This window comes from Drosophila subpulchrella, chromosome 3L, assembly GCF_014743375.2.
Source record: "Drosophila subpulchrella strain 33 F10 #4 breed RU33 chromosome 3L, RU_Dsub_v1.1 Primary Assembly, whole genome shotgun sequence".
Taxonomy (NCBI): domain Eukaryota; kingdom Metazoa; phylum Arthropoda; class Insecta; order Diptera; family Drosophilidae; genus Drosophila; species Drosophila subpulchrella.
Window position 1 is genome coordinate 15,155,960 of NC_050612.1, and position 13,545 is coordinate 15,169,504.

At 43.0% G+C, this 13,545-nt stretch overlaps 3 protein-coding genes across 6 annotated transcripts in view; 2 read left to right on the forward strand and 1 right to left on the reverse strand.

Annotated features, from left to right (window-relative positions):
- LOC119553012 (protein bric-a-brac 1) overlaps positions 1–10,158 on the forward strand; it is a 67,588-nt gene extending 57,430 nt beyond the window's left edge. The window contains exons 2-4 of one of the 4 annotated variants that reach the window (XM_037863057.1): positions 6,111–6,168; positions 6,246–6,670; positions 7,399–10,158. In XM_037863057.1, coding sequence (XP_037718985.1) covers positions 6,111–6,168; positions 6,246–6,670; positions 7,399–8,361 — 1,446 coding nt within the window. In that variant the 3' untranslated portion in view covers positions 8,362–10,158. Of the gene's footprint in view, positions 1–6,110; positions 6,169–6,242; positions 6,671–7,380 lie in introns of all 4 variants that reach the window. The other 3 variants (XM_037863056.1, XM_037863055.1, XM_037863053.1) reach the window with 3 other exon arrangements.
- A 108-nt stretch (positions 10,159–10,266) lies between these two features.
- LOC119553013 (oxysterol-binding protein-related protein 11) lies at positions 10,267–11,423 on the reverse strand. The gene is made up of 3 exons (XM_037863058.1): positions 11,025–11,423; positions 10,572–10,968; positions 10,267–10,513 (listed from the first exon to the last, which is right to left on the reverse strand). The coding sequence occupies exons 1-3, from the start codon at positions 11,110–11,112 to the stop codon at positions 10,324–10,326; spliced, it is 675 nt and encodes a 224-aa protein (XP_037718986.1). The 5' UTR covers positions 11,113–11,423; the 3' UTR covers positions 10,267–10,323.
- Positions 11,424–12,048: 625 nt separating this feature from the next.
- Positions 12,049–13,545, forward strand: part of LOC119554948 (kalirin) — a 43,739-nt gene continuing 42,242 nt past the window's right edge. Inside the window, exons 1-2 of the mRNA XM_037866058.1 lie at positions 12,049–12,176; positions 12,771–13,192. Coding sequence (XP_037721986.1) covers positions 13,014–13,192 — 179 coding nt within the window. The 5' untranslated portion in view covers positions 12,049–12,176; positions 12,771–13,013. The remainder of the gene's footprint in view (positions 12,177–12,770; positions 13,193–13,545) is intronic.

Genomic DNA, 13,545 nt, shown 5'->3' on the forward strand with positions numbered 1-13,545 from the left:
CATTCGTTGATTTTTCCTTTATTTCCACTCACCCAGAGCGAAACGCTAAATGCAACAAACATATGAGCAAATACTATCCTAACCCCGGTTCCTGTCCCTTCGGAATAACCCATACCATCCCTATCCCATATCCCATATCCCCTATACCATATCCCGTTCCCAATGAGCTGTATTCCTCATAATGTAGCGAACGATTTGTATTTTGTATAAATTTTACAGGCAACGTTCGCCGTTTGCTGTTCGTGTTGTTGTTATCGCCGGGTTATATCCGTCGATATATATATATATTTGAATCGGGAAAAGGGGAGGGAGAAAGTGGGCGGTGGAACGGGGTAACAGTTATGTATGAAATATAATAAAATTGTACAGGAAATGACGAACAAGTCGAGAGCGGAGAAAGCTCGATGAGGGAACTGGAGAGCGGCTCGAGGAACATTTTAACCATCGAATGGTTTGATTATTAAATCCATGAAGTTTTTCCACATGCAGATGCACTGGGAAAATAACTAGTGAATGAAATAAATCTAGAAAAATCTACTAATTATTATTTTATAGATATTATATATATAAGGATTTTAAAATATTTATATTTAAAAGATCATTTCAAGAAGAAATTTACTATCTGAACACTGGTAATAATATGTAAATGATGAAGATAGCACTTTAAAAGTGCAGTGTGCAGATGCAATTTACTTATCTTAAGCCTTTAAAATTATTAAAATATCTATAAGTAATTCATGTTTTCTTGATTTCTCTCCGTGTGTGTATATATATCAAAATTCACTTGATTGCAGTTTTCAAGTGAAATCCTAGCACACTTCACAACGACTCGTTGGCTGCGCCTAAGGGCTGAGCATTGCAGGATATCGCCAGGATGGCTGGGGAAGAAGTGGGGCCGCCAAGAGGATATAGGAAATATATTCCTATAAATGGGAACACCCCACCGCCGCCCCCGCGATGTAATTGATGTTTCAAGTAGCAAAGTGCGCGCCAAAAACTACGAGGCCCAAGTTGATTTTGATTCAGTTGCTGCAGAATTTTAATGAAGTCGAGTATTGGCTGCAAGTTTTGCGACTAAATCAAATTAAACCACATGTGCTCTCCTTCCTGCTTTCAAGGAAAAGCCTAGGAAATGAGCCCGACTCTGGTTTTAGACCGAAAAACTAATGCAAGTTTTAGCCCCCACCCAGCTCTTCACTTGTTTTTGGCCTATTTGACTTGGCTTTCAATAATGCTTTTCACGCTAATTAATTTTCGGTTTTACACAAACACGAACCCAATCACACCCCGCACAATCGCAGCCACACACACTTTGGACCGGCACTCGACAATTTCCTGAGCGTCAAAAGATTGGGAAATTCTTGAAAAAATAAGCAAGGGTGTTTCACGGAAAATCTGTCCAGTCTAGGGGATGAGGCAGTAGATTCTCCCCAACAAACCAGAGTCTTTTTTAAGAGGTACTCAACAAACACAAGGGTATATCGTCTTTTTATGTGGGGAAACGTAAGATAATTTAAAGCATTAAAGCACCTATTGGTAATTAAATAATTAAAAAAAAAAAAAACGAACCTTTTTTAGATAATAGTAACAGTATACAGAAACTACTAAATAGTTAAAGTAATGAGTAAGGCAATGTGTGTGTTGGATTTCAGAACAATTCGTTTTATTCTTTTTAATGGTAATATTTACAATCATAACATTTTTTGTAGAATTTCAAGGGAATTAAAATAAATGTCTAAAAGTATGGAATCAAAATTTATTACACCAACACACTAGATCTTTTTTAGGCATCCCTTAATATGCTTAAATAATATTCCACTGTATTTAAGGGGTGTATTTTCTTCGGTACCCTTTCCACCAGGGTGTTTTTTTTTTCTGGCACTCTGCTCACATCAGACATTAGAGAACTGGCTGCCCTTGCCTTTCCTCTGGCGTTTCCTGCTGTGAATTTGGCTAAATTGCATTGCCACGACAACTGCGTCTGAGGCTTGTTGCTTGGGCGAATCAGAAATTGTGGCAGCCACCCCGCAGTCGAAAACCTCAGAAGAGCCGCACAAGTGCCGCTCGAATAGGACTATTTTCCGGGGTCATGGCAAGGGAGTTACATCTCCTTCACGCCCAATTGATGCGGTCTTAACGCCTGACTAGAGACCATAATTCTGGCAGAGGGTTTAGCTCGAAACCTGCCTCAAAAAGGCCGAGGTTGACTTAAAAAATAGAGGTTTCGGTTTCGCACGGAACGCCTTCTTCCCGATTTTATGACATGGGGCGTTTCCAGACAGAAAATGGCGGAAGATGCGAACGCCCCAACGTTTTTAGATAATCCAATTTGGGGACCACCCGTAAAGTCAGCCCCAAAAAGGGGGATCGATGGGAAAGAGACAATTTCTTTATAGCTTTGAACGGTTTTCAATTTAAATCAACCCTACCTGGTATTACCAAATCTTGAGGAATTTCTAGGCTTTCGAACTTTGGTTGTATTTCAATTTTACCTAAAGTATCTGTTTATAATATTTTAAAAAGTCTGCCTGTCGTTAGTTAAACTTAATTTGCAAAGCCTTATCAATAAAGCATTCGAAAATAAAATTATAAAATTAGTTAGACAGCTGTCCCATTTATTTTTTTAAGCATAACTTAAATGCTGCCATCATTTTAAGTCTTGACCAAATATGATTTAATATAAGTTTGTGTGAGGCTTAGCTACTTAGAATAGTATCGATGCAATCACCACAAAATGTTATGCATTTTCAATCAAAATTGATTCAAATTTAAACTTAGACTTAGGCTTTTCCCAATTAATCTTTCGAAAATACCTAGGTCTCCTAGGTCATTAATTTAACAATTGCAAAATTGTGAAGGTGCATATTCTAATGCAGAACATTAATCCTAGCTTTAAGAAACTAGTTTTACTATTGATTAAATTCGCTGCCTGTCCGGGCCATCAAACACAGTTGAGTGCCGTGGATTTCGGGGCCGATTGGAGGAATCCGCCAAGGCAAAGCAATCGCTAAGCCGCATAATTATATATAGAATACATAAATGCAGATGCCCACATGTGGGTGGGGCTCCCCTCTTTGTGGTGTTTCAGATATGCCATATAGACATATAGACATATAGACTGGGCCCGCATCAGGCGAAACGCAGCGCAACTCAACTCCACGCAACTCAACTAATGGTCCATTCGTGGCACTTGGTTATTGACGTTGGACTCGAATTGTATTAACAATACATGCAGCAAGTGCACCGGCAAAGGCAGGGGGCGTGGCAGGGGCAAGGGGCGGGGGGCGGCAAGGAAGGCGTGGCCAAGGGGGGCCGGTTGGGTCAAGCAGCAAGCGGTAACGGTTCGCTTTGATGCCAAAATCGAAGCGTGGTCAACTTCATTTCGCTTAATTTCGTGTTGAGGCTCACAAATGAGGTACAGTGAAAGTTCCATAGGTGGGAAAAATGCGTGTAGTTGGGACTTTAAGATGAACATTTTTTCCGAATTTTGGGGTACCACCACCTTTCAAAGAAATTTTACGTGTCAAAAAGTATGCAACAGTTTATGTTAAACTCAGAGGTACGATGAATTCATTCAGAAAGGTAATTTATTTTTATTTTATTTTTAAAAACCTAAAAAGACCTTTAATAGGGATCTCAAAACCCGTTTTAGTATCTATACAGATATCCATTCCCCGTAATATACAAAAATATTGAAATTTTAGCTGTATCAAAAGATTTAAATATAAATTTAAAACATATATTATAAAATTTGATTATTATTAAACACATAATGGCTTAATAACTTATAAAGGAGTCTAAAAGTATGCAACAATTTATTCTAAGTTAGAAAATCGATGAAAGATATTGTGCTGCATACTTTTAGACACCATCAAAGGAAATTTCGAAACCCTAGATATTTCTGAACTGTTAATATGATCTTAAAATAACTTTTTTTTGGCTACAATATATGTGAGTTATGGAAGTTCAACAAATAGAGTTCCTACTGTAAAGAGAGTGGGTGGTGTAGGAGCAGTGCGCGATGCGTGTCCGCTAATCCGCTGGATATGGGATCGGGGGATCGGGGAAATCGGAGGATTTGGGGAGGGGTGGGCGATGTTCGATGGGTAACTCCCTGTGCCGGCACCCCGCTGCCCCCTTTCGGTGCATGCCACTCAGCTATGACATTTTGGCAGCGTCGAGTGCACCAAGACTGTCAAATGAGTTGTAATGAAATCTCACTCAGGACTCTGGATATATATACCTCCGACCATATGTTTGTGAGTGTGTTTGTGTGGGCTCCAGTCAGCTTTGGTCAGCTGCACATATAATAAATAAATTATTTGGCATTTGGCGTGGCGTATTATTGAAGGCAACTGCAGCTGGATAACCACACACACACACACACACTGACATTCGGGCTCACACGGACGCACAGCAGCGCCATCTGTCGTCCGCGCTTTGAGACAGATTTGGGCATTAGCGTGATTAGTCTCAATAGTCGCTAGTATTTAGCAGCCACAGAGTCGCAAAACTAACTTAAACTTGGCCAATTTAAACTTGAAATTCCTATAATTATATAAAGAGAGATTTGAAACCTCTTAAAGTATGCTATAAAATAAATCATGGCATACTTTTAGACAGCTTTTTATAAAAAAGAGTTTAAACCTCTAGAAATTTGTGAAACAAAACTTTATATAAAGATATTTTTAATAATATTAGCATAGCCTAAGCTACATTCCAAAGGGTAGTTGACAACATATATGTGCTGTTTAAGAACTAATAGTGACGTTCAGGTCTAGCGGATTAGTCACCCTCCCCAAATAAAGCAATTTTAGCCGACGAAAAAGAAAAACTTGTGAATAATATATAATTTGCGGCGTAATGAGCCGAAAAGTAAATCCATCCATTGCATGTCCTGGGCCCATAAAACTAGGCAACGATTTCTGAGAACATCGCCACGTTGTCTGGCCTGTGGAAAAGTGCAGGGGAAACGGAAAACGGAATACGGACGAAGTGGATAGGAGCACTCTCAGTCAGTCACATGGCAAAAAGTTACAAGTAATACTTAACGCTAAATGGGCACAAGTGCCCACCTGAGCCAGTACCACTACAGTCTGTTGTGTTTTTTTCCACACTCCACGTGCATGGAAATTTTTGTAATGAAGTTATCGACAAGGTGGATCCGAATCCGAATCCAAAGCCAGCCACTAACATATGTAGAACAATATGCAAATGTTACTTTGTTATGCAATTAGTGAATTCGATGCGAGCCACTCGACAGTCGGCAAACAGACAGCCGCAGCAACGACAGCCAAGTCGCCACTCGAAGGTTCAGTCAGCCAGTTAAATGTATCGTTGACGTTGCAATTCGAATTAGAGCACCGATCCATAAAAGTCACTGTGGTTTGGCCAGAAAGCATCCCCTTCGTTAATAAGATACCGACTTTGTGACGTTCTAGTGATGAAACTTACGATTAATAATTATAAAAAGGTAATTATCAAAAATGCACATTGAAAAATGGAACTAAATAATTAGTCTAGAGTATTTAATAGGGTAATTTAAATCTTGGTAGAATTTGTGTGTTAAGACTTAGCTGGTATTAAATAAAATCGTTAGAGGTTTGCAATTACTTGAAATGGTGTCTAAAAGTATGCTACAATAACTAATAAGTATGGTAACACTAGGCAAAAGCTATTTTATATTTACAACAGCATACTTTTAGACACTTTTTACTCTGAATTGATTACTAAAACTAAAAAAGGCAATTCAGAGAATTAAAATTCCTCCTATTCAAGGAAAAACTATGATTTTAAAGTAAAATATCTTAACATATTCACAATACCCAACTACAATCTTTGGCAAACCCACCCCAGAAACAATAAACCCACATTACACATGGATATCAAGGCACAAAAAATGAAATTAAACGAAAATAGGTCGATTTTGCATGTCAATCAAAAGGCAAAGGTGGGCGGGAACTCGAACCAAGACGGGACAAGAGGGGAGGGCGCATCGAGCGCCAACCAAAGCGATTCTCACAATTAATTGAAGCACCCCTCTCGACCAGGCTAAGGCTCTTTCTTCCATTTTCCCCACTTGGCTCATACCTGAATCTCTGTACTTGCAGGCCAAAATGATGGAGAACTCGCACGCCTGGATGGGGGCCACCGGATCCACGCTGGCAGGTTTGTAGAGCAACCCAGTCGACGGGGTGGAAACCATCTGATCGTGGGCTCTTTCGCCCCTCCTGATCTTTCAGCAGACAGCTACCAGTACCAGCTGCAGTCGATGTGGCAGAAATGCTGGAACACCAACCAGAATCTGATGCACCACATGCGCTTCCGCGAGCGGGGTCCGCTGAAGTCCTGGCGACCCGAGACCATGGCCGAGGCCATCTTCAGTGTGCTGAAGGAGGGCCTTTCGCTGTCGCAGGCCGCCCGCAAGTACGACATCCCGTACCCCACCTTCGTGCTCTACGCCAACCGGGTGCACAACATGCTGGGACCCTCCATCGACGGCGGGCCGGACCTGCGGCCCAAGGGGCGCGGCAGACCGCAGAGGATCCTCCTGGGCATCTGGCCCGACGAGCACATCAAGGGCGTCATCAAGACGGTGGTTTTCCGCGACACCAAGGACATCAAGGACGACAGCCTGGCGTCTCACATGCCGCCCTACGGTCGGCATTCGGTAGGTAATTACTGCGGTATAATTCGCTGAGTGGGCATATTGCTGGAATCAAATGAATTTGAAATTCGCAAACTAAATTCAACATTTAATAGAAACTATTAAAATTAAATCTGAAGTAAAAGCTCTTATCTATGCTCATCTATTCTATTCAAACTATTTAAAAAGATAAAAGGCTTCCAAAAATCAATATAAAGTAGGAGAATATCTGAGAACATTTAGTAAAAGTTAAAATCCAAGCTAAATATTAAATTTTCTTAACAAGACATTGCGTCTAATTATCCTGTATATCCTAGGATTTTTAAAGGATAACAGCTAAATTAACTTCTTTAACGCAACTAAAAAAGACCAAATATTTATTTAAAATATTTAATTTTATAATAAATATGGATTGATTTATGAATATTAAAAAAATTGATTTCGTAAAAAATATGTATTGATTTATAAAAGTAACCCTTTAATAATAAATTAAATAATTATTTATTGAACATTTAATTTTTTACCTTCCAAAACCTTTTGTCATATATTTTTCGTGTTGATTATATGGTTTCTCTTAAATTCGGATAAGCTATATTTTTTTAAAACCCATTGTAATTCGAGGAATAACTAAAGCCATAGTTATCTTGTTTAATTGAGTAGGCAATGCAGCTCAGGGAATTATACCGCAATCACAGGAGCTGCCCCTCGAACTGAACTAACTGCCCTCGGGTTAGCCCGCGTTTCCCTTGCAGGACATGCCCCTGAGCTACCCCGGCGCAAGTGGCGCCCTGGCAGGAGCGCCCAGCTCGCTGGCCTGTCCGAACGGCAGCGGTCCGCAGGCCGGGGTGGGCGGAGTGGCTGGTGAGCAGCACATGTCGCAGGAAACTGCCGCTGCGGTGGCCGCAGTGGCCCACAACATCCGACAGCAGATGCAAATGGCAGCGGCCGTGCAGCATCAGCACGGGGAGGCGGGACCACCGCCCGTTCCGCCCGGCTTGTTCAACCTGCCGCCCCATCCAGGAGTGGGTGGCGGCGTGGGCGTGGGGGTGCCAGGAGCGGGCGGAGGCAGGGCCAGCATATCGCCGGCCCTGAGCAGCGGCTCGGGGCCCAGGCATGCACCCTCGCCATGCGGTCCCGCCGGCCTCCTGCCGAATCTGCCGCCCAGCATGGCCGTTGCCCTGCACCACCAGCAGCAGCAGCAGGCGGCGCACCACCAGCAACAACAGCAGGCGGCGCACCACCACCTGCAACAGCTCCACCTGCAGCAGCAACAGGCCCACTTGCACCACCACCAGCAGCAGCAACAGCAGCAGCAGCACCATCAGGGCGGCCACCAGGTGTCCCACAAGTCCGGTTTCGGCGCCAGCTCCAGTTCCTCGGCCTCCTCCTCCTCGCTGGGCCAGCTCCATCCCAATCCCAAGGCCAAGGGCAGTCCCCTGCGCAGCGAGACTCCGCGTCTTCACTCCCCGCTCGGCGATCTGGGCCTGGACATGGCCGGCTACAAGCGGGAGTTCTCGCCCAGCCGCCTCTTCGCCGAGGATCTGGCCGAGCTGGTGGGCGCCAGCGTGTCCTCCTCCTCCTCCTCAGCGGCAGCGGGCGCAGCGCCTCCGGAGAGATCGGCCGGAGGATCTTCAGCAGCCGCGACCACGGATGCGGCCGCTTCCTCGAGCAGTGGAGGCATCAAAGTGGAGCCCATCACCACCACTAGCGAGTAAAAGGGGATGAAATGAGGAGAATTATGAGAGAAAGTTATGAAATGATGATGGCTTAACCAAGATCAGAAGCTCCTGCAGCTTTACTTGACCCTTGTACACCTATACCTTGGTTAATTGACTAAATAAAAAATCCACATTTTAATTTAAGTGTCTATCAGATAATCCTATATAACATCCTTAAAATGTACAAAAGGTTATTTTATTCCACAAAAAATCTACTTTATTCGAAGGAATGTAAATAAAGCTAGCTTTAAAAGATACATTTTAAAGGTTTCCCCCAATATCCTGGTTTTTCACTTTCCAAAAATCCTAAAACCGATATTCAAACGAATTTAAATGTAAGCTTTAATCGTTAATTTTGTTTAGTATTTAATATTTAAAGATGTACATTATCTCTGAGGTTAACCAAGGTATACGTGTCCATGGGCCAGTCTTACTCTAGTTTCCTCCACGCGATCTTCGCCACCTAGTTTCTATTCCTAGCGTACTTATTGAATCAAAATTGAAAGTATTATTATGTTATAGTCCATCAGTCTAACTAAATAAATAGCGATCGATCTCTTTAGTTGTAAGCTACAGCTGAGGTGGAAGGAGAAGAACCCGGAACATTCCACAATCCAACCGAAACAGATATGAAACTTAAATTTAAACCGAAATAGAAACGGAAACCAGCCCCAGCAGCATAATATTAATTCTATGTAAAAGAAATCAAAAGAGTTTAAGCGGATTTAACTTGGTAATTGTGTGCCCGACTTTGGTTTAGACTATAATTTACAAGAAGCGAGAATGAAACATGTACAAAATTACTAAAAAAGAAAAAAAACCGAAGCACTTGGCTTCAAACGCAAGTGGAATCAACTAAATTTAATGTTTAGGCTTAACGAAAACAAAAAAGAAATTCACAAAAAATGCCTTTCGGAATTAAATTCAGCGATGAACACACCGCAAACAAAATTTGTAAAAAGAATGAAACAAGTAACAAAACAAGTGAACTTTTTTAAACGTATTTATACAAGCGAAATTTTTAGACAAAATTTAGAAGCAAAATTTTTTATAACGACTACTGCTGCGATCCGGTCGAGCCTGCGGCCCCTGATTTGAGATTATTGGATACCCGACCCGAGTCCCGAGAATTAACCCTCTAAGCCCCACTACATTCCCTTCTAAAGTGCCTTTTCTAGCCTTAATTTGGACTCTGCTCCACTTCTGTCCCGGCAAAAGGCGAGATTACGGATTCGCAGCAGAACTCGTGGGTTTATTTGGCAAGTCTGGCGACATTACGATGGGATGGAATATCGAGAGAACACACTATACTGCTTTTGGTTTAACCCCTTTAGGCGTACTTTCGGCAGCGTTTCGTTTGGCAAGCACACAATTGATTAATCGGACAGAGTTAATTACGATAGCGGATAAACACAACTATTTTTGCAGACGCAAGAACATCTACCATAGCCATAGCCCGTATATAAACACACACGATATATAAGTATCTATGTAATCCCCGGTCCCCCCATAGACTTTGATGTTCCACACGTATCGAAACTTAACGAATTACTTTCGGAATAGGATGTAATATAAACAATGGCAAGAGTTAGCGGTTAGATATCTCCTGGATATTGTGTATCTTTGTACGAATCCAAGTCCAAAACTCAACATTTTCTATAAACTTTAGTGCAAACTTTATGTTCAAATTAACTTTAAATGTCGAAATGAATGTTCTAATTAATCCAAGAAAACAAAAAGCGAAAAATGGAAAACCGAAACGAACAAAAGTATTTTATAAAAACATTGAAAAGTAACCCAAACCGGAAAGTCTAGTCATTGCTTTGGGGTATCATATGGCGGGCACAGGGAACAGAGGATCATCCTTATTGGAGGGGATTCTTCCTCAATCATATAGCGGAATGCGGTTTATCTTAGGGTTTATTGGGGCGTATCATAGTGGAAACTATCTTTTGGATCTCAGAGCACAAGGGGAACGGACTCCGCCGGCGGCTGGTTGATCTCCTGGTGGCGTTGCAGCAGCCCCAAGCACTGATGCAGGCACTGGGTGCTGGCCGTCGAGATGGCCTTGAGCAGGAGAAGATCGGGATCCGTGGGCGAGAAGGAAGCACAATCGATGCTCTCGATGGCCCTGGCCAGAGAAGCGTTGCTGGAAGGTATTTTACAATAGTAGATCCCTAAAAAGCACTTAAGATTGGAAAGCATACCATTGCTCGGTGAGGAACAGAGCTTGGCGAGCCGAAACCATGGCATCGGAGGCGGCCAGCAGTTCCCGCGGAGGAAGTGGCGACGAATTGCTGATGTCCATGGCCTTCATATGGCTCTCTACCACCGCCCGCAGGCCATCCACCCACTCCTGCCTGGCCCGGGCATCGTTGGCCCTTAGCTTTACCGTATCGCCAGAGGCACAGGCGATGGCGAAGGTCCTGGAATCCTCGTCACTCGGATAGACCACAGCGCCGGCCAACTGCACCTGACCGCGGGGCGCACTGGCGAGGACGTGGGGCGAGGGAGCGATGTCATCGCCGACCGTCGAGGAGTCGCACAAGTAGTAGCTCAGCGAGCCCGTCTTTGCGTCCACGGTGAACCAGCGGTACTGCCATCCTGGAAGAAAGAACCGGGATTAGCTTATGTGATTATACTATATATTTATGGTATACCCTTCATAACATTCGTGTATTTGCTGAGCTGGCCGCTGAGCTTCAGCTTGGCCGATTCCCGGATGATCCTGTTCAGGTTGCTCTCCATTCTGGCGCCGTAGTCCCTGGAATCCTTGGAACTCTTGGCCTCGGGGTGCTCCGCCCGCGGAAAGTGGGTGCTCCGCGGGACAAAGTTCGAGGAGCAGCAGGCGGTGCTTCCGGCTGAGGGGGCGGCTGCTAGAGGGGGCGTGGCCTGCCGCGGTCGGTTCTTCTTCTTGCGCTGGCGGAACGAGTTCTTGATTTTGCGTAAAATGTTTGCAGATATATTCTATTTGTTTGAATTGACAACAGATATTCTATTTATTTTAACGGGGAAACGTAACAAACAAAACCATCTGACCGAATTCGTTTTACAAATACAAAAACGTAAGCGTAAGCAAACGTAACGTAAACGGCAAAACGTAACACGTAAGTGTCAGTAAAAAAAGGAGATAGCCTCAGCGTAAGTGTCAGTAAAAGAGGGAGATGCAAGATGCGACTGAAGTGTCAACAAAACGTAAGCAACGTAAGTCAGTAAAAAAGGCGAAAGACGAAAAGTCAACATAAGCAGAACAACAAATAGAAGTAAGACCGTTGCTTACTGTTATGGCACAAAATACGGTAACACTATGTCCCCTCATGGATATTTTGGTAAATGTATGAATTAACAAAAATGAGGCGGTAGTTGTTTTCCTTTACTTTAAATTAAAGTTTTTTCTAGAAAATATTATTGAAATTGATAATAGTACTTTTTATTTACTTATGTTATTTCCAATGTTAATCAGTTAACACTGTTAACTTAACACCCAAGTTGGCAGTCCTGTTGGACTCAGCTGTTTTGGACTGTTGTCGATGGTTAGCGAGGACACGAACCATTAATTGAACAGAAAAAGCCCGCGCAAATTTAAATGTACTAAATATCGATACGAACTGAGTGCAAATATCGATAACATTCTGTGGAAATCGATTTTAGAGTGACCGCTTGGGGTATAAATTGTGTGAAGTATGTTTCTCCAACAGCCCCGCGGTCATACTAATCCAATTTGTTTAAACAAACAGCGTCAGAAAATCGCGGTTTCCTGAAAAATGAAAAGCGCCCAATAGCGCGCGCCAATTCGCGAACTGCGTGCAACGGTAAACCAGCGGTTTTCCCAGCGGCAGAGGCGAGTGGAAAAACAAGAGCAGCGCGAGTGAAAAAAATCAATTTGTGGCACAAGCAGTGGCAAGAAGAAGAGCCAAGACGCAAGAGAACTGCTTGCGGATGATGTGATGATACAGATGTACATATGTACACATTCTATATATACATCTGGAGTTTGTGTTCAAATCGAGGCAATTAAAAATATTTTGTGGCTTTTTGACCAGTGCGAAGTGGCGAATGTGCCAGTGTGTGTGTGTGTGTTTTATTTGATGTTTTTATGTTTGCGTGTGATTTATGGCATTTAACGGGAGTACATGTGTGTATATACCCTATGTGCACCCCCTATGCGCCTGTATGTGTGTGTTTGTCTGTTTGTATCTCCCTCTCACTCCCACTCGCACTAAATTGCCAGGGTGACTGAAGAAAAAAACTCCACTTTTGCGTCTAAAAATAGAAAAAACTACACGAATTATATGCAAATATTGGGCAAAATGTAGAAAACCCAGTGAAATACCCATTGCTAATCGGTATCCACGCTTTTCCACTCATTTTCCCCACCCACACAAACAAACAAACAACAACAACAGAAGAGTGACCATGAAAATGCCAGCGAGAAATTCGCGAAAATCAATGAATAACAAAAGCAGCGGATCATAATAATAACTAATAATAGAGCCGAACCAAGTGAAATTCGAGGCTGGAATTCGTTATGCTGCAGTGCATCCCATTGTTGGATTAAAAAAAAGTCGGGTGGAGGTCCGGTGATTAACCCTCTGTAGTGCTTAACCCCTGGGCGCAGAGCCGCCCCCGATTTACCCCCCCTCGCCGAAATGGATGGTCAGCGGGCCAGGGATCTCTTGACGCTCCTGCAGGAGCGGGTCGTCTTCCTCACCGGCGGACGGGATCGGCGCGGCGGACCGCTCCTCTGCTTCCCGGCCACGCCCCGCAGGGATCGCCTCAAGCCGGAGGATCTGAGGCGCCTCCTCAGCTACCTGATCAGCATTCCCAGGTGAGAAGGGAGCTGGCGTCCTGATTAGAAATGATTATTTAACCAAGTACTACTGGTTTCTAATAGGACGAGCGTCTAGATTGTGTGGCTTATTAGATCACTTAGTTAGGATCAGTGTCTAGATAATGGGGTTTATGAGATCCCTTGGTTACTATATTTTAAATGCTAATAATAGAATTGTTTAAAAATAAGACCTGTGATCCTAATCTTGAATAACGACTAGTGGTTACTTATGGGATGTGAATAAACATTGGGTGGTTGGTAACATATCTAAATTCCGGGGTGTAACTAAAAGATAAACAATAGATTTCTTTTAAAACCCATTGGTAAACACGAAGGATTGGTGTAAAAAT

Excerpts from the sequence above, each read along its gene's own strand:
- LOC119553013 (XM_037863058.1), bottom strand. The coding sequence starts at position 11,112 with ATGGAGAGCAACCTGAACAGGATCATCCGGGAATCGGCCAAGCTGAAG. Across the intron at positions 10,969-11,024 it reads ATACACGAATGTTATGAAGG|GATGGCAGTACCGCTGGTTC; the intron begins GTATACCATAAA and ends TCTTTCTTCCAG. Across the intron at positions 10,514-10,571 it reads CTGTTCCTCACCGAGCAATG|CAACGCTTCTCTGGCCAGGG; the intron begins GTATGCTTTCCA and ends AATACCTTCCAG.